At 40.4% G+C, this 24,574-nt stretch overlaps 1 protein-coding gene across 2 annotated transcripts in view; it reads left to right on the plus strand.

Annotated features, from left to right (window-relative positions):
- Positions 1-1,150: 1,150 nt before the first annotated feature.
- The window catches only part of ATP10B (ATPase phospholipid transporting 10B (putative)), a 51,324-nt gene continuing 27,900 nt past the window's right edge, over positions 1,151-24,574 (plus strand). The window contains exons 1-6 of one of the 2 annotated variants that reach the window (XM_087759934.1): positions 1,151-1,653; positions 10,553-10,757; positions 14,933-15,018; positions 17,748-17,854; positions 21,470-21,601; positions 24,112-24,239. In XM_087759934.1, coding sequence (XP_087616060.1) covers positions 1,151-1,653; positions 10,553-10,757; positions 14,933-15,018; positions 17,748-17,854; positions 21,470-21,601; positions 24,112-24,239 — 1,161 coding nt within the window. Of the gene's footprint in view, positions 1,654-10,552; positions 10,758-12,233; positions 12,324-14,932; positions 15,019-17,747; positions 17,855-21,469; positions 21,602-24,111; positions 24,240-24,574 lie in introns of those variants that run through there. The other variant, XM_087759935.1, reaches the window with a different exon arrangement.

Here is a 24,574-nt window from a genome sequence, read left to right on the forward strand (position 1 = left end):
AGATATAAGGAAGAAATTCTTCGATAAGCGGGTGGTGAGGCACTGGCACAGGTTGCCCAGAGGAGCTGTGGATGCCCCCTCCCTGGAAGTGTTCAGGGCCAGGCTGGATGGGGCTCTGAGCAACCTGGTCTGGTGGAAAGCGTTGCTGCCCATGGTTGATCTTTAAGGTGCCTTCCAACCCAAACCATTCTATGATGCTTGAGTTTTCATTTAAAAGAAGTTTAAATGCTTGGGTCTCCTCCTTTTTTCACCTCTCTTTAAGCCCAGGCCATGGAGAAAAAAATACTGTAGTTGGTACACGTGTCAGTGGCTCTCTTGGAATTAGCCCTCATCTGTGCTACATACTTAGGTGTCAGAGGCACAAACACCAATGGGGCGAGAAGAAATGAGAGGCTGGAAGGGGTTACTGCGTGAGAGAGGGATGCTTTGGGTGTCCAGAAGCAGGAGGTCTATCCGAGGAGAAGGATCAGGCTGAGGGGCAGTCTAGGTAAACTGCCCTTCAATTGCCTCTGTCTATGTATAATTCTCACAGATACCGAATCATAAGCTTGCTTGGCGTGGGGAGGATGGGGGTGGGTTGTTTGTTCAATAATCCATGTTATGGGCATGAAAACAACTAGTAGATAGAGGAAGTAAAAGAGAGAAATACTGTCTGTACTGAGCCTCATAGCAATCTTCTGTTGACTTCCGGGACGCAGAGCTCTGCCCCTTACCTTTGAACTTCCTGGCAACTCCCAGGCTTATCGAGTGATTCAGACACCTACGGGGTGAACCGTGACCGTGTGTGTGCTCTTAGCCTTGTCGCTGCTCTGTGTTAAGCCAAGAGACGCTTCATGTGAGCGGATAGTCGATGCCAGGGAACTGCTCTGAATGGGGCCTCCAGGCGTGTCTTGACAGGAATAACGACACGTTCGGGATGCTTTTGTCATAGGTGAGGCTCAGCCTCCCCGGCAGGCTGCAGGAGCCGGTGCAGATGAGTCAGGATGACACCTCTCCCTAGGCAGGTGGAGGTTGGGGTCAAAGGAGAGGCAGCCCTGGGCTTCGGACATCTTGACTCTTCTCTCCACCACTTGGGAGTTTATTTGGATTCTTGAACTCTTCTAATTTTGCTGGTTTTTAACTTGAGACTACTTTTTGAGAGGAAAACAAGATGTCAAGGAAAAGTGTTCCAGGCTGCTTCTCTAGAATGATATGGAAAAAACATTTCTTCAAGGAAACCTGCTGCCGCTGTGGTGCTCCAGACACTGAAATCCAAAATGAAGAGCTGGAGAAGAGAGGAAAAGTAAAGAAAAGAAAGAAGAAAAATGAAAATAAACGAGTGATCATCTCCAATTTGCCCTTTGGAAGTAAGAAGTGGAAGGAAAATCCAAACAGATACTATGACTCCAATGAAATTAAGACCACAAAATACACCATCCTGACTTTCCTCCCTAAAAACATCTATGAGCAGTTTCACCGCTTTGCTAATATTTATTTTGTGGTCGTTGTGCTGCTGAATTTTGTGCCGGTGGTGAATGCTTTCCAACCAGAAGTTTCTGTGATCCCAGTTTGTGTTATAATGGCCATTACAGCCATTAAAGATGCTTGGGAGGACTTTCGGCGCTATAAATTAGACAAAGAAATCAATCATATGGGATGCTACATTTACAGCAGGTGAGTTTTATACAGCTTTTATTAAAAAAAAAAAAGTTGGCTTGAGATCTTTTATTAATGGTGAGGCTTTTTGTTTAAGAAAAATAATAAATAACTGCTGGAAAAATCACAGTGATTAAGTAAAGTGATTAAGTAAAACAGGGAAAAGTCATAGTGACCACCTAACACCAGGTATTTGCTCTGATACAGGAAGGAAATTTCTTTTTTTGTTTAAACCCCTATTTTCAGACTGGGAAGGTAAGTTGGAGTTTCATGGTGTTGAGGTGGTTATTGGCCTCTTAAATGTGGAGTGCAGTGAAAACAGGTGCTTAAATAGCTACTGGGCACCTGGATTTCTAAGGAATTTTCAAGAGGGCTTAATTCTATCAATATAAGGTAACACATAACAAGATCTGTCCTGGGACCTATTTGCATTCTTCGATGCCGAGAAACCTCTTAAAAATGTAGTCCTTTGAACTATATTTAATTTTATACTCTATGCTGTACACTAGCTTTCACTTGTATTTCTTTACTAGCTTGTATGTAAAATAAAACTGTAAAAATGCTGTTTAAAAATGGGAGATAGTATGTTTAAAAATGGGAGATAGTAATATATGCCTCTGTTCAGTCATCTCTCACTGAATTAACTACATGTGTCTGTGCTCATTTCTTCAAAATGTTTCATGACCTCTTGCTTTTAGGACTTTCAGAAGTGTGAAAATTATGTTTTATTGTACCAAACCTGTTCTCTCAGCAAGGTAGAAAATGACTTCTCCCTGTTAAAATGTCACATCTGGGAGTCAGAAGAGCAAAACTTCCCATCTCCGCGTATGTTGCTTGTCATCCCTCAAATTAATCAACAGTGCTTTATATAATGTACACTTTCACAAGCAAGATCTTGCAGAACTCTGGCTTTTATCACACAGTGCTGTCATTTCTATTTGTTTCTCTTGCATGTGTTCGTCAGATTTTTATTTTTATATCCTGCTGGTTAAATATGAAAACAATGGATTTGCTTGTTTGGGAGTTAAATTTATCCCTACATATAGATAATGACTTGTCAGAAACAAAATCACACTGCTCTCCTCGCCAGCTTGTCCGAAAAAGCAGACATTTTACAAGTTTCTAGACATAGTTCATTTAGGATTTCTTCTCTTTTCCACCATGAGGACTGTCAATAATTGTAGCTCTTTGGGTAAGGTGGCAAAATGGCCTCTTCTGCCTACCTTTAAGATTGCAATCTAGTTGGGTTTTTTAATCTTTTCAGTGTTGCATTAATCCATGAGGATTTTTTGGATTATTTGTTAACACTTGTTAAAACCAGTATGAAAGGGAACAGGTGGTGCAGTAGGTACTAATGAATGCATCCACATAGGAATCTTATTTATCTCCTCTTTACATAAAGCAACCATGTTAATTTATATCTGAAAGCCTTTTACCATGGGAACATGAGAAGAATACAGTAAAACTTCTTTTGTGTAAGAGAAAGATGTCCATCATGGAATTACCACATACATACAGATTCAGATTCAAGTTATAGCCATGAGTACTTTCTTATGCAGAAACTTGACACAAGCCTGTCTTAAAATTGGTTAAAAAAGACTTCGATCTATGAATAAATCTTGTCTAGAATCTTGTCTTTCACCAAAGTTTTATGGCCCAAAACAGTGATGTAAGGGAAAGGAAAATGAGGAGGGCTTCAGACTATATAGCATTCATTCTGTCTGGAAAAATCGTGGGTAATTACAATTGCCATCAGATCAGTAGCTACAGCTTATTATATCATGAATAATTTTAATCAGGCTTCTGTAGCGCTTTGAGAAGCTGATATTTCTTGTTCTTCTTGCCAGCTGCAAAGTCATGGAAGAGCATGAAGTCTTCTAATTTTCTTCCTTATGAATCATCTGCTGTAGGTAATTTTTTAACATAGGTGAAAGTCTTTTTCAAGACACTGCAGATTCTGTTAATCTTGTGGCAGCAAAGAATTATTTTTAATGGAGCAAGTAATCTTCCATCCTAAGATGAAAAATGGCTTAGATTTTAAGAGTTAATCTTGGAGAGTATGTTGTCTCTATTTCAGATGTCAGTAACAAGAATTCTGCTTCCTGTTCCAAGAGAAATACGAAGGCAGAACAATCTTTTCCAAATGCTGAATGTTCTTCAAAACTTTCTTGAAGACTGGTGGAAATGCAGTAACTTGCCTTCTTTCAGCACAGAGCAAGGGAAATCGAATTCAAATAGGCTGCCCTGTAAACACATTTCTTCTAATTTTCTTTTCACAGAGATCAGCTGGAATGGGTAATCTAGTCTGCTAGACTAATGAAGGAAAAGACACTTCAAGTAGTGTATTTAAAGATTGTTTAATTAAGAAAATGTGAGACAATTAAAGTGCATTAAAGTGCCAACAAAACAAAAAATGTGCCTTTTTAAACAAAAAATTCAGTTGTATATGGTACAGACCGATGTTCAGTTGCCTCCTTTCTCCTAGTATTTTTTAATATATACTTTGTCTGCTTTTAAATTTTCCAAGAAATGGGGCTTCCATTACTATAAAACGTGATTGTCAAAGCATTTTCTATGATATTATGCTTTATTATCCCTCTTTGATTGTACTCAAATTCCTCAAGTCACCTGGTTTCATGCAACCCTAATTAGTTACTCTTCATCCGTAACATTTAATTATAATCTTCAAATATGTGTGATTTTTTATCATGTTAATTTTGCTACGCCCAGACACCTTTTAGTCAAGATCTGTATATAGATCACTCTTTTCATCTTTCTTGTCAGTCAGTCCCTCCAAACCTGCTCTGGTTACTTTTCTCTGAACTCTCTCCAGTTTGTTATGAACTTAGTAACAACAGGGGCCAGCACTGAATGTCCTATACCGACCTGTAAGTGAATGTCAACCCAGCACTTGCTAAAAGCTATTGTTTAATTTTTTTGAAGTTCTGTAATGTTCAAGGAACTACTTGATACGTAATTAATGTATGGCCTGGATCTGATATACCCCTAAGATTAAGCTATAACGGTCTGTAAATACTCCATAGCATCCAGACAGGTTTTTCTTTCAATGTTACACCTCTGGAAGATTTAACCTAAATTTTTCTCAGTGTCTCAATAGACACTCAGGTACGAATGCAAGGACTGTGCACAGTTCAAGATGGCACAGCAACACACTTGACTGAATGCACATACATCAGGTAGCAGCACCCATAAAAACATTAACATTATTTGAGCTATTCACATTGCTTAATTTTAAGCACCTAAACTCGGATATCTGAGACAGTGACCCAGAGAAGCCTAGTTCATATGCCTTGAATCATCCTGTGGAGTTGTCGGATAACTAGGTAAGTCAGCAGGCATCCTGAATGAGAGAGCCTGATTACTCTTGCAATAGAAAGTTCCTCTGTGATGGCTTTCAGGCCCTGTGGTTTTCAGGTAGTTCTACAAGCATCAATCTCCTCTTCCACCCATGTCTGTGATACAAAAAAAGTCAGGCTGACCTTAGCTGTGACTCTTTATCTGCTAAGTGCAAGGTTTTAGAACATTTAAAGATTTCTTCATCGGCACTCACTCCGGGTTAGTCCTAGAGCAGTGATATGCAAATAAGGAAAAAACAAAGAACTCATCTCTGTGTTGCACAGTCAGAACTGCCAAAAGCTGGAAATGGCTTACGGGAGACTCACTGGTTTGAAAGAGAATTAAAGTATTTCAGTTGACTGAGTTTTTGTAATTCACTGTTGTAATTTAAGAGGCAAATGTTGGATTCATTGTTTAGGAAATCTCTATGACAGCAATGGAGATCTGCTTGTCTACAGGCTACCATATCTATAGTATACTTCACTACCTTGTATTTTCTTAAAATTGGGGTAGCCGGGTAGCGAAGATGAAGGCTGCCTTCCTGTTTCAACCGCCTTCATAAGCTGTCATCAGCTGGACCTTCCGAAGGGAGGAGAGATTGCACCTCCCCTGGATGCTCCCCATGTCTGGGAGAGCAGCTGGGGTTGGCCAGGGATGTGGTGACCAACAGAGGTCTGTGGCATGTGGAAGACAGCAGAGAAGGGTAGGGAGCATGCTGGAAAATAGGAATTGACCTACTGCCAAATCTCAGAGGTGAAAGAAAAAAGTCAGCTTTTCTCCGGACCCAGGAAACATCATACGCAGCTCATTCAACCCAGGGTGAACCTGAAAGTTTGTAGAGTAGAAAGCAGAATGCGAGGAAAATAACCATTCTGCCAAGGGCACAGTAAGCAAAAAGAGATTTGTTGCCGATGCTTTCATTTAAAGTCTTGTTCAGCAGCACTGAATTTTTTCTTGTTAAAGAGCCATTTCTTTCTGCTTTATTAGTTTTGTTTTCTAACAAATTCTAACTATTACTTGCCAAGGCCTTTAAAGGTGCTTCACAGAATAGGTGCAATGGTTTAGCAGACAGCAGCAGAAGCTAATGACTAAAGACGAAGGGCAAATAAAGGAGAACCTGTGGTTTTGGCTCAAAGACCTGCAGAATCATGACCTCATGGCATTAGGTTCCATCCTGTCTGAATTTTTAAAGCACCATTAAAACCTGGAGAGAAGCAGGTTTCTACTGTGTGACCTCAAGAGCTACATGGTCATGGATGGAGATGGCTGTAGCAAAAAGCTGATCTAGCCTGTGGCTTCCAGAAACTTGATAAGTTAATGGGAGTCCTTAGAAACTAATGCTAATGATTAGTAGTCACTAAGTGATCTTGGAGTTACCTGTTCATTCCAGCTGGTGCCAGGCAGAGTCATAGCAACAGCATTTTGTTCAAGGCAGCATTAAAAAAAAAATGAGATTTTCCTAAATACAATAATCCATAACTTACAAAGTGAACCCAGTAAAGTTTAAGCAGATGTGTTCTCAAAATACTTTTTACTTACATTTTATTCTATTTGTTCATTTGGTACAGGTCATTATAAAATCAAGACAGAGATTAAAGAAGGCAAGTTTAAAGAAATCCAAAACAGTGTATATGGACATATAATACATTTATAAAGTTCTGATACTTGCTTAAAGTACACATAACCTTGAGAAGATTACAGAAGTTGAATAAGGGTGTCTTTTATCATTGAGAGAATAGCTTCCTTGTTAGGATGCTATAGACGGTTTTAGCACATAAAAAGATAGGATCTGTTGCTAGCATTAAGGAATTGGGAATGCCAAAATGGTATAATTGAAGATGTATTTTATTAGACTTTAGGAGAATCTTTTCCATGTAAATCTGGTGGAATCTTTGATAGCATAAAAATCTGTGGGATTTCTGTTTGCAAAAATAGACTGTAAAGGGTAAGTAGTTGTCTGATTCTACCTGTTGTCTGTGTAGAACTGAGAATCTCAGAACATGAGCATTTTTTATAAAGCAGGTGATGCTTGAGGGGGGCCATTTTCAAATACAACCTTCTAGCAAATTTACCTATGGGAAAGTGCAAACATTGGTTTTGTCTATTCGTGATGCTGATGATATTTTTTTCCAAAGTGTTACAACCTGGTGGCAATTTAGGGGATGAAAGGTAGAGCAAACAATGTCTTTCCTTCAAACTGCAAAGGATCCTGAGATGGAGCTTGCGGTAATTCAAGGAAATAAGACTCACTGAACTAATGGGTTGATAAGATACTTCTGGGTGATAAACATTTCTGAAGATCTTTCTCTAAGACAATCTGTAGGACTCATAGACGTGGTGCGGAGTGCACATGAAAAATGACTTTTATTTAATCTCCTCTAGGGAGCAGAACAATAATTTTTATTTGCTCCCATCCACCATCCATTTTGACCCAGTTTTTGTTTGAAATTTATCTTTATCGAATCCAAGAATGTGAAATGAAATTGTTGACACAAAGTCAATAATTTATTCACGTTCCCCCACAATCTCCAGCCACAGCAGGATTTTTTAATGATCCTTTCTTCCCAGAAATGACTTCATAAAGACTGTTTAGTTGAGGCCTTCTGGTCAGATATGATGAGCCCAATAACAAATTCGGGCAGGCTTCACTTTGAGTGTTCAAGGCTAACTGCCTGGTTTTTGTCTGCACTGTCCTCTGAGGGGCATTAGCATGCTACCGGTGATCCCAGGACAGCAAGGGAACGCTTTTTGAGCGTGCTGCTGATAAATTGGCTGGTAAAGGAGAGAAGGTACTGAGAAACTTTCATCTTAGGTCATGTCTTTGACGTGTCACAGCCCTGATGCCACATGCTGTAAGAATCAGATTTCCGGCTTTCCACCTATTGAAAATGGCCACATCTTGTTTATTTTATTGGATAAATGCGTTTGCCCTTTTTATGTGTTCCTCATCACACCATCTTAGATTTATGAAGCTCCTCTGTTTATTCAGCAACTGGAGCTGTGCTATGAACTTTAATCACTGAACAGAAAATGGGCAGTGTTCCCAGTTACGGGAACTGCTAAAAGGAAACTGCTTCGTTTGAAAAATCTTACTGGGCAACTGGGCCAGTGCTGCTGTGGGGTGCACCAGGTTCCTTGTGAAGTACTTTTCTTCCTCTCATCTGTTGGTAATGCCCTACAAAGTTGTAGAAAACCTTTGTACTGTAGGAAATTGTTAATCTTACAGCTCCAGCTGAATAGTTCTTTCAGGAAACGAAAATGTGTTTCTTTACCAAATTCAATGCGTGTTGGGAGAGAGGGACAGTTCGCTCACCTGAACGCGGGTTTGGGATTCTGGCAATTCCTGAACTCTAGTCCCTGTGCTAAGACAGACTTTTCCTCTGATCTGAAAGAGGTCATTTGGCTTTTCTGACTCATCGTCTCCTCTGTAATTAGTGAATGGGCAGAACCTGAAGCCTTATGTGTAATGTATGTTTCATAGGGAATTACTGAAAAAATATGGCAAATCTGTGATTTCTGTGGATTATTTTTGCTAACCTGGTTTCTTTAGGCTCATGTGGAAGACGGTCAGCTGGGCAAGGCCCTTCGATAGCATTTTGTGAGCAGAAAAATTCAGAAGTGTGTTCTATAAACTTCAGAATTGTACAAGAGTTGACACACAGAGAGGTAGGATTGCCTTGCAGAAGTCATAGCAAACATGATACGCAAACTATACACGGTATCCAGATGTCTAGGATAGCGAGGCAAGCCATCTGCTTGTTCTAAGCTGCTTCTGTACTCTCATTTTTATGTTTCAAACAAAGAAATAAAGAAGTTCTACCTGAAAAGTGTTTAACGTGGGAAGGATTCATAGTTACTTAGTTGATTTGCTGTGTTAACATTAGTATTTGCTTTGTAGAGCAATAACTACTCAACATGCACCTGCTTAAATACTTTTCAAATAGAAATTGATCTAGAATTTTTTTTTAAATGCACAGCAACATCAAATTAACTTAGAACAAACCTCTGTTCTTCAGTGGGGTCTTCTATGTCTGTTGTTGAGCAAAAGAAAAAAGGACATGCAGATAAGTAGAGTCAGACAGAAGAAGAATGAAAAATTCAGGAATGAAAAATCAATGTAAGAAGGAAAAAATATTGCTACAATACCATTATTTAGTAAGTGCCTCACATCTAGCATTAAAGGAATTTAAATAGTTAGGGTGGGGGGGGTCGGGGGACTCTTTTTTAATAAAAAGTGGATACCACTGGGAAACGCACAGAATTTAACTACGTGCATAACCTTTGCAAGAAGCTGTTATTTCATCTTGTTTTACAGATCAGGATATCAGCCAAGTGCAAGGGTTTGCCTGACGGCGTCGTGGCTGGCTCTCCTTTACGGAAGGCCAGGGAAGTAGGTTAGCAAGAAGTAGCCTTTGGCCTGACTCGGAAGCGATGCTTGGACGTGTGCTTTGAACTGTAGCAAAACACTCTGTCTGCTCTATCACTGCTCCCCTTCTCCCGATACAGACATGTAATCGAAAGGCAGTATTCTTCAGGCAATAGATGAGGATGATTAAAAACGTAAGCAAAAACGAGACTCTGAGTTATTACAAAAAAGCCTTTTACTGTCTGGTAAAGTATCATGAGCATTTTCCCCCTTACAGAGCAAGGCATAAGATGATTCAATTATTCATACTGAAAAAATAATTTCTTCTCAAAGAGTGAGAGGAGCTGGGCCATTGTTGCCTGTGCAGCTTTCCCATTAACTAATTTTAAAGTTTATTGTGCAGTTTTCAGTTTGCTTAGATGATTAAGAGCAGTTGAAAGAACAATTATTGGAAAGGTAATGGCAAAAAAAGTTTTCTATTTCCTGAACCACTGAGCACCAGTTTGTTGGTGAAATAGTAATTTCTTGTCCTTGAACCCCCAAGGCTCTTTTTCCTTTCTTTTTTTTTTTTTTTCTCCCCCCTTCATTTAGAAGCTCTTTGGTTTTTAACTTTTCCATTAAACTTGCGCTCTAGATGCGTATTTTTGCTTAATATTAAGGGGTCATTTGTCTGGTCTTCCACCTCTTGAAGTTGTTTCTGTGGGCTAAACTCAGGATTTGTAATTACCTTTTGAGAGTTACAAACCGGAGAGACCTGAAACGAGTGTAGCTGAGATAGCAGTTTGTTTCTTTCAGAATCTATATGTTGTTGTTGGAAAGTATCTGAGAAATAGTCACCTAGCCAAAAACAATGAATATTTTTTTGGTGAAATGTCTAAATTTCTTGAATAAGATACTTTAAAACACCTCTGTTAGTCAGAACAACTTTCTGTCTTTGCTGTGGAGATTACAGGGCTAATGCTAGAATGAAAAAGAACGTTTGTTGTAGTCTCTTTTTATTCCATGTAAAGGTTTTATTTGAACATGATATGTGGTAAAGTGATACTATGAAAGTGTCTGAATCATTAATTTCTAGGTGTTGTGCTGTGTCTCTTAAAAAAAATGCAGCAATGTGCCACCATCCCCTGTTCACTAACCAGGAGGCCTGCCTTCCTAATGTCACTGGTCACCCATGACATGTTTTTAATGTAACAGGGAAGAACGTGCTTATGTGGAGAAATGCTGGAAGGATGTCCGAGTGGGGGATTTTGTGCAGCTGCAGTGTAACGAGACCATCCCAGCCGATATCCTACTGCTGTACTCCTCTGATCAGAACGGGATCTGTCACTTGGAAACAGCCAACCTCGACGGGGAGACCAACCTTAAACAACGACAAGTCGTAATGGGGTTCTCCAGCCAGGTAAGTCAGCTGAAAACGCAGCCCATGCGGTGCAGGGTTAGTCTGCGCCCATTTATACACCAGCTCCAGCCACAGAGTGGACCAGTTCTGACGGGCTGGTTGTGCTGATACAGAAAGCAGGAGTTTGTCCCAAAAGATTTTTGTTATTCTGGCACAGGGATGGCTGTATAAGGAGGAAGATAATCTCAGACGGTAGTTGTTTGCAGCAAACTGCATCAGCAGATGCTTAAGCAACAGCACACAGCAGCACCGTTCAGGACTGCAGCAAGTCTTCCCTATGCATAAGCCATCTGTACCCCACAGGCTGTCGCAGCGCACAGCACATCCCAAAGCAAAGCCACTGCTACTGAGTGAATTATTTCTTCATGGAAATTGGAAGACAGCTCATGGCCACTCTTCCAAATTGGAAGACAGCTCATGGCCACTCTTCCAAATTGGCCACGGGCTTCCTTCTGCATTTTTCTTCCCTGTTGAGGCTGATGTACTATTGCTCGTTTGCTAGGCAGGTACACGTATGGCAGTTCAACTAGGAATCGTTCTAAGGCACACTAAGTTGTAATAAAATAATGGAATCTTTTCTAGGAGTATGATAAGCAAGTGAATAGGAACTCAAGGTAAATTAAAATGCAGAAAGTTAAGTAAAACTGATATGTTTGGCATCAGTTTGCTTGTTAGCAAAGATTCAGTTTGAATGCATAAAGTCATCATTTCTTCTCCATAGGCCATATCATTTCCTTTTTACAAACGCTTTACTGGTATATTCTCTTGACTCGTGTTTGATAAACCTGAAGCAAACAAGAAAATATGACTTAGGGAAAGTTGTACTTGTTAAATTCTGTGCTGGTTTTGGCTGGGGTAGAGTTAATTTTCCCCATAGCAGCCAGTGTGGGGCTGTGTTCTGGATTTGTGCCGGAAGCAGCGTTGCTCACCCAGGGAGGGCTTGGTTCCCGCTGAGCAGCGCTCCCCCAGAGGCGAGGCCTTTTCTGCTCCTCACCCCACCCCAGCAGCCAGCAGGCTGGGGGCACAAGGAGCTGGGAGGGGGCACGGCCGGGACGGCTGCCCCCCGCTGCCCCAAGGGACATCCCACACCACGGGGCGCCACGCTCGGCAGAGAGAGCTGGGGAGGAGGAGGAAGGGGGGACGTTGGGAGCGATGGCGTTGGTCTGGCCCAGCGACCGTTACGCGTGCTGGAGCCCTGCTTTCCTGGGGATGGCCGAGCGCCTGCCTGCCCGCGGGAAGGAGGGAATGGATTCCTTGCTTGGCTTTGCTTGCGTGCGCGGCTTCTGCTTTGCCTATGAAACTGTCTTTATCTCAGCCCACGAGTTTTCTCCCTGTTACCCTTCCGATTCTCTCCCCCATCCCACGGCAGGGGAGTGAGCGAGCGGCTGGGGGGGCTTAGGTGCCGGCTGGGGTTAAACCACGAGACATTTTTAAATATCTTTTCAACCATAGCAGGGCAGTTTTTCAAATAACACACAACAAGTTTAAGGAGTTGTAGCATGTGAAGAGGAATATTTTGTTCCATTGGAATCACTCCAACAGACAGGAAATCCAAAAACCTGGCAGGTAATTCTAGGAATTAAGTCCATTTATTTAGCCATTAGTAGCAGTGCCATTAGGAAGACCTTTTGGGGTTATTGGTGGGTGGGACACAGCTGCCAGTGAACAACCAGATTTATTAAATAAAAGTACACCATTTCCATGGCCAGTTTTGGTCGGGTACTGTACTCCAGGGTTACTTGCTCTTTGTTCAAATGGAAATCACTTTGCAAGCACAGTTAAAGGCTTTCTCAGGTTGTGGATGCCATAGTATAAAGCATACATTTTTCAGTGCTTTCCAGTGATGATTAGGGAGAGGTTTTTTTTCCTGAGAAACACTGAAAATTTTTAATAGGTAGAGATTTAGCAAAAAACTAATAAACTGGGTACTTAAATAGAAAAAATAAAAATGTTGCGTTTGTGTCACGTAGTCATACACATTAGGGTTTGTATTTTTGCTTTTAGAGGAAAACAGAGTGCTCTACTATCATGCAAAATGCAAGCTTTTGCCTCAACCATTTATAATATGAGGAGGTCTTTCTTTAAGTTAGAAAATCTCTGCATGCCAAATTATGCTTCAGAGGGACTATTCATGGTTATTTTCTCCAGACACTGAGTTGTGTCTCCACTGGCGGAGTGGAATGCAGTTCTGACCGTGGCGATAGCCAGCGCTCAGGAAGGCCAGAGCTTAAATAGTCGACTATATTACCCTGATATTTTAATGTATTAGTGTAAACAGTACGTTAGCTAAAAAAACAAGTGTGCAACATACTATATGTGCAGGTTTTAGTCTGCCAACTTTTTCCTTGTTCTTTGAGCTTTGTTTAGTCCTGTGATTTATGTGCTGCATAAAACTTACTCAGATGTAAATGTGTCTATAAAGTGACTCTTTAAGGAGGCAGGAAATGCATATGAGCTGGGACTAGGTCTTTGTTTTAGGGTATGCTTAGGAATATTGAATTCACCTACCTGTAAAAGACTGAGAGGAAGGATTTTTTTTTTCTTTTTATGCCGTTTTTTAACTTGAATTTTCAAATGTAAATTTCTTCTCATCAAAAGAAAAAAAAAATCAGAGAAGAATCATCCTTCTCTAGCCCTTTCTAGCTAGAAGCCTGTTAGGTTTCTTTGTTAGGATTGAGCCGTCCAGGTGCCTTTTGCATCTTCCTTTTCTTCCATAGTACAAATATTTCTAGCACAACCGAATATGTATTGATTTTCCTATTGAGTTTACTGAGTTTAACAAGATTTGGCAGGGGTGAACGATATCTCTTAAAAGAGATTCTAAAAATATTCAGCCACATGGGTCAGAAGGTGCACAAAATGCCCTTATATTCATCAAGCTTTTACATTTCTTCCAACTTTTTTTTTTAATCAGATTCTCTACTTGCTTGTACTTAGATATCATATATTTTTTTTAAAAAAAGAATATATGTACTGCTGAGAAAAAAAATAAAAAGGACAGGAGAGAGAAAATAATGGAAGAATTAAAGAACAGTGGAGAAAAAATTGAGACTTGAGGACTGGCAGTGTAAGGAATTCCTCTTGCAGTCTGGCAAAGGTTTTGTGAATTCCAGTGAAGGATTCCCCAGATTTGCAGTTTCTGAAGGAGTCTAATCTCTGGAAGTCTCTTCTGCTGTAGAAGAAGGTAGGGAAGCCCAGCATCAGACTTGATTTCCAGCTTTCCTAACGGGAAGAGTTTGGATTAAAGTGAGTTCCAGTTCTTTTAAAGATTGTATGGCACAACAATAATGATTCTCTTTCACATTTCTCGCATCCCATTTTTATTACATTTTCTTAATCTAAAATCGAAGTCTTGTATATTTCTTCAGTTAAGAAAAAGACACCACTTATGGCAGTCAAGTACCTCTTAGGCTGTCTGCTTTCCGGACTGCTTCATGCAGTCCAAAACCCAAGCCTGTTTTCTTGAACACAGCGGAAATCAGGCCAAATTGTGTCTTAGTTAAGCTCCAAGCTCTTTTTGAGTGAGCTCTTAGCCGGAAAAGCTCTGTCTTGTTTTGTCTCTCCCAGTGGTTTGGACTTACTCTACTGCCTTCCCTCCTTTGGTTGTGTGTGTTTGTTTGTTTGTTCATTCTGGGGTTGGGGTTTGGGGTTTGGTTGTTTTTTGTTTTTGTTTTGGGTTTTTTTGCTATTAGTCTTGCTTTTAGTCTTACTTGAATGTGATACGTTTATTGAAATGTGTGGGCTCTTATTTTATGATTATACCATCCTGGCCAGTAATGTAACTCTTCTAACATATTTCAAAATCCTGATAAATCCTGAAATTATTTTCATTTGAACTTGCTTTTGGTTGAAGGCTGTTTTTGTTTCATAAATAATTTGAACTATTTGTCACATTCACTTCAAATGAAGACAGAAGTTTTCACTAATTGGCATCTGTGATGTCTTGTCCAATACACAGCATCTTCTTCATTTAATTTAACCAGTTATTAATCTGAGAGAGGAAAACCTGAGCTTTGCTTCAGGCTGAAGGAGCTAAATTCCCTCTGCCTCTCCTTGTAGGGCAAGTGCTCCAGCCTCCAACTGTCTTGGTGCCCTATATTTAGCTGCTCTCAGTGTCCCGCATTTCAAGTACTCATTGGATTTGACACTCATTCTCAGTGTGTTTCCTCTTGCAGAATACTTCATTTGAACCTGAATTTTTCCAAAACACCATCATCTGTGAAATGCCTAACAATGATCTCAATAAATTCAAAGGGTACATGTAAGTATTTGTTATCCATAAATGCATTTTGTATCTGAACTTTAATATTTCTCTTGGAGGAAATGGATGGAAGGAATGTGTTTTGCAGAAATGGATGGATGTCACTATTATCTATGCCTGGATTCAAAAGTCAATATAAGATGTAGACTGCAATCGGCTTTGAGGCAAGGCAGGACCAAGGCTTGACACTGAACTTGCACTTGTTTCATGCAAACTGTCTCACAAGGCTTCAGCTCTTTTCAGAATTCAGACATAAGCTCGTTTACATTTGACCTGAGGGTTAGGCTAGGCTAGATTTTATATCTAAGTCCCTCCTAATGTCTAAAGATATTCAGCTGCATGACTTCAGTTTCTTCATACTTAAGGCCACAGGGAAAAGGTATCCAGGATCTAACAAAGAAATGTGTTTTTCTTCTTACAGCTAGAAAAAGCAAGCAAGCAAGAAAAATCTTACTGAACCAATGTGTTAGACTAGTATAAAAAAGTGCCTTTTTTTTTCCTTTTTAGTGTAAACCTGTATATGTGCAGAAAAAGCCACATCCTCTGTTCCTTATGTTCTTTCTTCATTTAATAATTCTGACACAGACATGACAGCGAAATCTATACTAGCAAATTCAGGAGCCTTAAGCCCATTCCCTGGCTGTAAGGCCAATTTGTATGGCACAGCTCATGTCCTAAAATTCTCTTAGCCTCCAGCACAGGGCAGCTGTTTCCCAGGGCCCTCTTCAGAGCGGTCATTGGTCCATGCTGATTCTCACACCACACCAGAGAATTCTCCAAAATACCGCAGCCTCAGACCAAATGCATGCCCCACGTTATGCAAATAATTGAACTGTATGAATGTGCGAGCATCTCTATCCGTGTTCCAGCTTGAAGTTTACTAGTAGCTAAACTGGGAGTTAATGTCTGCAAGAATGCAGTGAGAGTGTTGCACCTGGAGTAGCTGTAAATGGCCAGATCCTCTGACGGGAGTAAACCGGAGGGTTCTCGCCCATTAGCCCTGCCCATGCTTCATCTGGTTTTGAGAATTTATGCCCCGTAAGAAAGATGCCTCTAATAGCAATGCCATTTCCCTTCTACTGTGGTATCTTAAAAGGGAAAAAGAGGTCAAGTTCGTATTGATCGCTCGCTGTGGTTGCTGGCTTTGAGGACCACTGGGTATAATCTAAATTGAAGCAATCCTTCCAATTAGCCTGCTGTAATATGGCACAAGAGCACTGAGATTATAGAAATGTAGGTGATACGTCACAAGAAAACACACACAAATACACACCCGGGACCCAGGACTGGCTTCAAAATCTTCAAATCTCTATTGAAAGTCTGTAACAGAAATCTCTTTTGGAAATGCCTGTTATCTCACCTGCTTGGTGGAATACGGAATTAGCTGCCTTTCTCTCCCTGCTTCAGGGGCAGACAAAAGAATTTGGCAGTGAAAATTATTTACTAACGGTTAGTGAAGTTTCTGTCTTTGGTCGTTGAGGTATTTTGTAAACACAGATTACCTGGAGCAGGTTACATTTTTCTCCAAGAACCCTTAATACATCATTGAGGCTCTATTGCCTTGCTATAAAACGGTAGCAGTACTCTCTGTGCTAAAAATGGTAAGAAAGAACTTAGTGACATCCATCTGACATGCCTGACTACAGCAAATTCTGCTCAGGGGGATGCAAGATGCATTCTAGTAAATGAGTTCACCAAGGCTGAATCTAGATCCCCAGAAAAAACAAGTTTCTGGCATTATTTTTTACAATTCTACCAGCTGTAGGTTGTTGGCACCTAAACCTTTTCACTTGTCTGGGTTGATGTCATGTAATCATGTGCAGCTGCACACAGACACAGGACTACTTAGCCCTGAGAGAGTACCCAACCTTGCTCTCCATTTAAGTGATGTTGTAGGTTCCTGGTAAATGCAATGCCAAATATCGAATAGAAAGTAGCAAAAGATACATGTTCTAGAAAAAAATCTTTTCTTATGCGATATTTGAATAACAAAACCAGATGGAGTGACTGAAGTGAAAAATCTCACCCTTGGTAAAGATCTCAGGAGGAGCCTACCAGAGTATATAATAAAAACTGTGAGCAAAAGTAGTTTTATGCTTTCATTTCAGAGGCAAGTAACAAATTGCCTGCCTGATGAAGCACTGACCTTATAATCTCCATTAAGTTTTCATCGGTCTGTTCAGCTAGCAGAAGGATCTGGGGTGTGATGGGACATCTTCAGCCAGGATGAAAAGTCTTCCATCCAGTGTGAGAGCCTCAGCCTAGAAACTGTTCAAGCGAACCGAGGCTCACAAAGATGAGGAGCCCTTTGGTGGCTGACAGAGAGACAGAGGCTCTTGCACAGTGCAGATGTGTTCATCTGAACCCCTACCAGCAGGCAAAACCTGCTCAGCTTTCTAAAAGAATTTCATCTGAATGAAGTCGCATAATGTATCTTGGCTTCGTTTATGAGATACTAAATCTGCCAGATAAGGGGCAGAGTGAAAGCCAAACTTGCTTCATATTGACATCACGATACACACACCATGTAAGCGGTCTTTAAAAGAGACACTGGGACTTCTCTGTAACTTACTACTGGAGTCTTTATTGAAGCTGAGTGAAATACAAGCAAAATAGGGCCTTCACAGTTCCTTGATTTCAACTTGAAACAGACATGCACACAAAAATTTTGTTTACTACTGTATTAGAACAGAAAAAGGCATTGCTTTATTTTATTTTCTTTCTTCTAGGGAGCAGCCAAATAAGGAACGGATTGGTTTTAACATTGAAAGCCTCTTGCTTCGTGGATGTACAATCAGAAATACTGAGGCTGCAATAGGAATTGTTATATATGCAGGTAAGATGTACTTTCTATCTAGGTAAACATAGAATTTCCCTGTAAATATGTATAGTCTAATACTGCACCACAATTTGACATTTTGTTTTAAGAACTGGTAGTGCATGGGAAAATTACATAACTTCTTGAAGTAAAGGTATTACTCATCCATCTCCAAAGCCAGCAAGTCCTGCACTGGGTCTCTGGCAAGCGGCGCTATCCTTGCGTATGGCTTGCTACCTTTGCAATATCTTCCAAAAATATCCAGACAAGTAAAAAATTGCTAAGGTGAGTTTAACTCTCAGCTCTGCAGCTCTGATTATAATACTAATTCCATCTGGCGTAAAATCTACATGGCTACCCTAGGGGAGATCTCACTGGCTCCTCAGGGTAGCAACTGATGCAGCTGAAGATCTACCCAGCAAAAAAACAAAAAAAAGAAAAAAAATCATCACAAAGCCCAGCTGTGTCAGTGCCAGCACACAGGAGGCAGTGAGAGCAGCAGCTGGAGGTGACAGAAGAGGCGGCAGCAGCACAAGTTTGTGCTGACATAGACGTAATGTGTCCACACAACCATGAATTTCATGCAGTAGACACATGAACCAGGCAAGACAGTGTCAGTGCTCAGATCAAGTGCAGCAGTGCCAGGTTGAGCAGTGGGTCAGCTCATCTTTTTCTCAGCATCTTTTACCTTTGGATTGTTATCGCTGCTTTTACTCAGTGGGCATGATTTGTCATTGGCTTTGCTAGCTGTGCCCTCTTCTGCTTCAGGTAGAGTGTATCAGCTACCCTCGTTATTTGTATATTAAATAAAAGTCAATTTAAACACAACATTTAATCCTATTATTGGTTATTTTTATTTTTCCAGTAGTCGTGTCACCTGTTTTATGTCTAATGAGCAGCAAGGGGTTCGAGGCTGAGCCACCTAACAGAAAATAGAAGTCACCATCTTTGCACGAGTCATTTAGCTTAGATTAATCTCCACAATGGCCATTATTTTACCTGACAACTGACCATGTCATTTCACTACTGCAGTAGTGGACTCTAAATGACTATAGCTCCCATATGTTTCCACAGTAGCCTTCACTTTGTGGATCTTTCATTGCCTGTCTCTCTGAACACCACATGTAAGGATGATGCCTACCAGACAGAGAGAAGAGCCAGAGCCAAACTCATCACTCATTTTTTGGAAGTAACTACTATATAAAAATCTCTGTAGGCTCATTCCCTATAGAATTGGAGTAACTTGTCTTCCCTTCTCCTGTTAGGATTCCTATTTTTTTTTCTTTAGTCGAGATTTCCCAGTATGTTCCTTTGACCACCAGCACAGATCCTAATGTGGATCTCTGTTAATGTTGCTTAAGCTGCTAGTAGCAAAGGTTGGAGTTTTAAAGTCACTCTCAAGGTATGGTGTCTTTGACCTGAGTAAGTCTTGAATTCAGTTTCCAACTGACATCTTACTGTTAACGTCAGTATAAAAGTTTATTCTTTTCCTTCTAAAATTAGACTCGCTTGAGCCAGTACCAGCTTAATTTCTAGGGTTCTTTGACATTGATTATACTCCGGCTTTTAATCACGGTCTGTGACCTTTTCTGAACAATCAAGATCAGTCACATAATAAGATGGCACATTCTCCATTTTTATAACTCTATTACTCCTCAGACTTACTTTCTAAGGGAAGCCTTTGTGAAGAGCACAGCCATCACTTAATGTGATTGTGTAGCCTGCGCAGTTCTCATCTGACCCAAATATGGTTATACTTTTCATGGCTACCCAAATGGTTCTACACAGAGCAATAACTCTAATGCACAAAAACCTCATTACAGAGCGACAGCCAATGTAGTTTTCTCATTTTGATAGGGACGGCAGCAAGAATTATATGCTTTTCAAATAATAAAGTACCAGAAAGAAGTTTTAGGTAAGCCCATCAGCATCCACAGATAGACAAGGTACTAGTGGGGTGGTAGGCGAGGTGCTGTGTTGCACAGCGTATGGGACTGTGAGGATTAGAGGAGAACAAAATAGGTTATTCCTCTTATTTCTGGTATTGTTTCTTGCAAGATGATACCTGTATTACAGATGTGTCCTTTTCCTGTTGGTCAGCTGAAGTGGAAGGGAATGATAGAGCCAATATTTGGAAAGAAATCTCTTCCCATTTTCTTCCTGAAATAAATCCATCAACATTCCCTTGAGGATTTTCTGGGGAGGGATTAGAGGGTTTTGTCTTGTTTTGTTTTCAACACAAAATATTCCATTAAGCCTGACATAAAAGAAAAGTGAGGAACAAGATTCACACAGCTGCTGGAGGAACAGAAGTGCAGGCATTGGTACCTTCCTCTTCTGTGTAGCTTGGTTAGAGCGTTTGTTCACCGAAGGGAAGACTTGGGTTTTGTTCTCAGTTCTGCCTGTATGGGAGTGAACATACATCTCGTGCTTCACAAGCTGTACCCCGAATACCTGGCTGTGTGGAACAAGTGGGTACGTACATAGACCATGAGTTGGAAAGGAAGGAGCATCGGTGGTGTAAGCTGGTCCCACTGACATAGCTCCAGGTTGTGTAAATAATTACATATTCATTGGAACGGGAAGCCAGGAGTCCCAGCGCTTGGGTGAATGTCCTGAACATAAGGCTGGAGAGTAATTTTCTCTCTTGCTCTCTGCCTCAATTAATAACCTTTGATGTAAACCTGGAATGAATCCAGCAGGCATGATTGAATCGCACCTAACTTCCAGCTTTTGGTTCAAATCGCTTCCCTAGAGAAAGCCAAAAGGTAGCTTGGAAAACAGTCCTTCTCGCCCACATCGTGCACATACAAATGAAAACAAAATACGAGTCTGCAGGGTTTGTATTTTCAAGGAAAAGGACTGTAGAAATAAACATAAAAGATACTATTTAATATAGCAGCAGATGGTATCCAGATATCCCAATTGTGGAGCCACAGTTTAGGTAATAGAATAGAAAAAGCAATTTCTGCTTCTTGGCTTCTTACAGCACTCTTCTTTTTCTATTACAAATATACCAGCTCAGTTGTAATTCAGAAAGTTTTAAGGACTGGGTTTTTTTTTTTATTTCTTGTCCTACTGTTCTGTTAGCACTTCACAACCACATAGCGAAAAACTAAATAACATCAGTGTCTTTCACTGCTGGATCTGACATGTTGGATTTTATTTAAGTTAATACATGAAATATGTCTAGTGGCTTTTAAGTAGCTGCTGAAAAGTATTCAAATGTAGGTTTCAGGAATCTGTATGGCACCTAATCAAGTTGTTTGTAAAATCCAAAATATATTATTGTTCTTTTTCTTTTTGTTCTCAAGGAGATTTGGCTTTTGAATATTTATATAAACCTTGTGATCCTACTGAATCTGCTGTCTTTGGGAAAGTGAAGTGTATATGACAGCTGCAATCTCAAATGTAATGGAGGTCTTTTGTAAACCTCTAGATTTAGTCTCTGGTGTATTCTGCTGTTCAGTCAAATGAGAAGATGGGCAATAAAATGACTGAATGAAACTAGAGTCAAATTAACAGTAGCCATGAGCATCCTGCTCTCATTTTGAGAGAGAAATACTTTAAAAAAAAAAAAAAAAAACTACAAAATATTACATAAACATGATAATATCCATTTGTGTTTTGAAGGACATGAAACTAAGGCCATGCTAAATAACAACGGTCCTCGTTACAAGCGCAGCAAGATAGAGCGACGGATGAATATGGATATTTTCTTATGTGTGGGACTCCTGTTCGTGATGTGTCTTGTTGGAGCTGTAGGTATGAAGCACTGACAAAAATCTTCTTCTGTTTCATGGCTTTTTTTCTAAATGGTGGTTAAAATTGATCTCATAGATAAGAGTGAGATCAGATCTAGAGCTGAGTGCTCTTGGGGTCTCTAGGCTCTTTGGTCTTTCCAAGAGACAAGTTAAAATGAGCAAATCTGAGCAATTTAGATGGAAGAAAACTCAGCCATGGCTATAAATATTTCGGATAAGACCCATCTCCACTGTGGTAAAATATGCGTAAAGCAAGCAAGTGAAAGTCATGGGGTTAATGCATCATAGGAATCAGTACTTGCCAATTGCAGTGTGCTTCCTGAGTGGATGTTTGTTCCTTGTGTGTAACAACAAAAGTAAAATTATGTAGCTTTACCTTCATTTCAGTAACATCTTCCTCTGTTCAGGGGTTCAGGGTCAGCCAGAGCTACCCAATTTAAAACCCGTGAGCTGCACATGAATAACTCATCCAGTTTACAGTCTCCACGGCTACCTTCCTTCTCAAAAGCCCCTTTGCAGCAGGCTGTGAGATGGATTAATCGTTTCGTCAGGAATAGCCTGCATTTTTCTGGGGGCCTTGCAGTGCCTCCCTTCACGTGAGCACATTTGAATGTGGTAACTGGGGTTAGCTGACGAGAGTTCACTAGATTGCTGATCTCAAAAACATGACCTTCACTGCACGTAAGCACCTGCTTGCCTTCCAGCGCTGATTGCGGTCTGTCCCAGGCAGGTCAGGATTAACACCATCTCCTAACCCCAAGGAAAGGGCCAAATTTTAAGCCCACTGACTTTTGAATGGGTCACTGCTTTAAAGACATAACAGAGGCTCCCATGAGTGGTCTGTGTTCAAAGCCCCTTTTCTTTTTAATTGAATCCATCTCGGTGATAACTTGCTTAGTGCCAGTGCTCTGAATTAGTTTGTACCAACGAAGTCAAATCACGTCGCCCTGTCAAGTTGTCCTGAACCTGCCCTGGAGGCGTGCGATGTGACGCACCAGCCAGTCAGCAGTGTAATACCATTAGAAGTAAGGGCCGTCCAAAAAGATGAACAACTGAACTGACTTAATCGCTTCTTAAATTTTGCTGCTTCATGTTGCAGTGGGCTTTCTTGGCACAGAAATGGGATTTCAGTTTGACAACTGAGCTCTGTGTGAGGGAGAGAGAGACTTTATTTTCATTGTTCCCTGGCTGCTGTCATATAGATTTAGAGGTTTGTCTTTGTCTGGTGTGTAGGGGCCCTTGAGTAATAAAGTCCTTCAATTTAAGGTTTAAAGTGGTCTCAGATGAAAAAATCAGCACTTAAAAACAATTTGTCTGCTCAGGTCAAAAAAAAAAATTAAAAATAAAATGTTCATAGTCTAAGTGAAACATGTAAAACAGTAACAAAACCATGTGCTTTCATCTATTTAAAACGTCCCGTAGCTCTACCATAAGTTGTTGCTTTGCAACCTTGTCTGAATGTAGGGTTCTAGGAAGAAATATCACTGGTGGATCAGTTACCAGTATTTTTCTTGTACACAGTGAAAAATTGGGGTAAGAAGTGGTTTCTAGAGCATAGTTGTCCTTGCTTAGATGTGATTGTGGTCTCTAGCAGCCAGAAAGTATTGCTGAAATAATTTGAATTCCTTTGGCAGCATTTTAGTAGGCAGATGCTGCAAAACAACTGCTTGCTTAATTGGTGCTAATAGAAGTTTTATCAGAGCTGGATACGAGAAGTGGGCTAATAGAGGTTTTTGGCAGGTAAAAGGCATCTGGAGCAATGATGCCATGAGGGAAACTGAGTTGTTTGTCCTAGCTCTGTGTCAAGTTTCTGGTGCTGTAAATTTAGTAACATCCTTGAGCAAAGTTTATTTCGGTAAGGGCAGTAGGAAAGGTGGTAAAGTAATCATGATGGGATGTTGGTAAGTCCTGAACCGGAGGCTTTGTTGTAGTAGTGCAATGATACCTACTGATATTTAAGACACAGGGAAAGGAGCAGTTTTGGGGTATGGCTTAGTTGAAGGGAACATAAAAATGAGCTGCCCAGGCTGAATTATAAGGAGTTTATCTACTCTAACAAAGACGGATGGAAATCAAAGAATGGTCAGGAAGGACAAGAAAGATTTCAGTTTGTCTATATAAAGGTTATAAGGTTTCTTTCTGCTAGAAAGAGGAAAGGGAATCTTCAGCACTGAAGACTTGTGAAAATAGGTGGTAGAGATGGAGTCCTCCAGCAGCAAGACATAGAGTGAGGAGAGCTCGGAGCAGAGCTAAGAGGACACCTGGGGGATACCTGTGGAAGGAGAGCTGAATAAAAATATCCGTGATGGCTCATTTCTTACTAGCATATCAGTTATATCCATGTGCTACAGAGCTCTGCATATACTTTGCCTTCTCCCACAGATTTACAGCATTGCTTGGGGACTGTTGCTTTGGAAATGTTCTTTGTTTTTAATTATCATAGCAGTCCGTATCTACAAATTTCAGAAGCTTTGTCAATCACCTCCCAGTGTATTGTCATTGTTCCCACAGGGCATGGCATTTGGACTGGAAACTTCTCAGAGCATCCGCCTTATGATGTCCCAGATGGGAATGGCGATTTTCTGTCTCCAGTTCTTGCCGGTTTCTACATGTTCTTGACAATGATAATCCTGTTGCAGGTAAGAGACAAAACCCTCTCTGTTACCTCCAAGGAAGAAGCTATTCAAAACTGCATATAATCACTAATGAACAATTAATATCAACTAACAGCTGTGCAGTACCTTCTTAATCCTATTTGAAGATTTTGCTAGGAGTGTTTCAAATCATCCACGTGTTGAAATAATGTGTCTTTTTTGTTTGTTTGTTTTCTAACTGAAGATTTTTCTTTCTTGCTGTTGAAACTCCACAGGGATGTAGATAGGAAGGACATGTATTATGTCTTTAAATAACTCTAGAATCTCTAGCATATGCAATAAAGAGGATGTTTACATCCAAATGTCAGCTTTTTTTTTTT

The sequence above is a fragment of the Nipponia nippon genome, unplaced genomic scaffold, assembly GCF_047370975.1.
Source record: "Nipponia nippon isolate SJK-2023a ecotype South Korea unplaced genomic scaffold, ASM4737097v1 scaffold_21, whole genome shotgun sequence".
Classification (NCBI taxonomy): Eukaryota; Metazoa; Chordata; class Aves; order Pelecaniformes; family Threskiornithidae; genus Nipponia; species Nipponia nippon.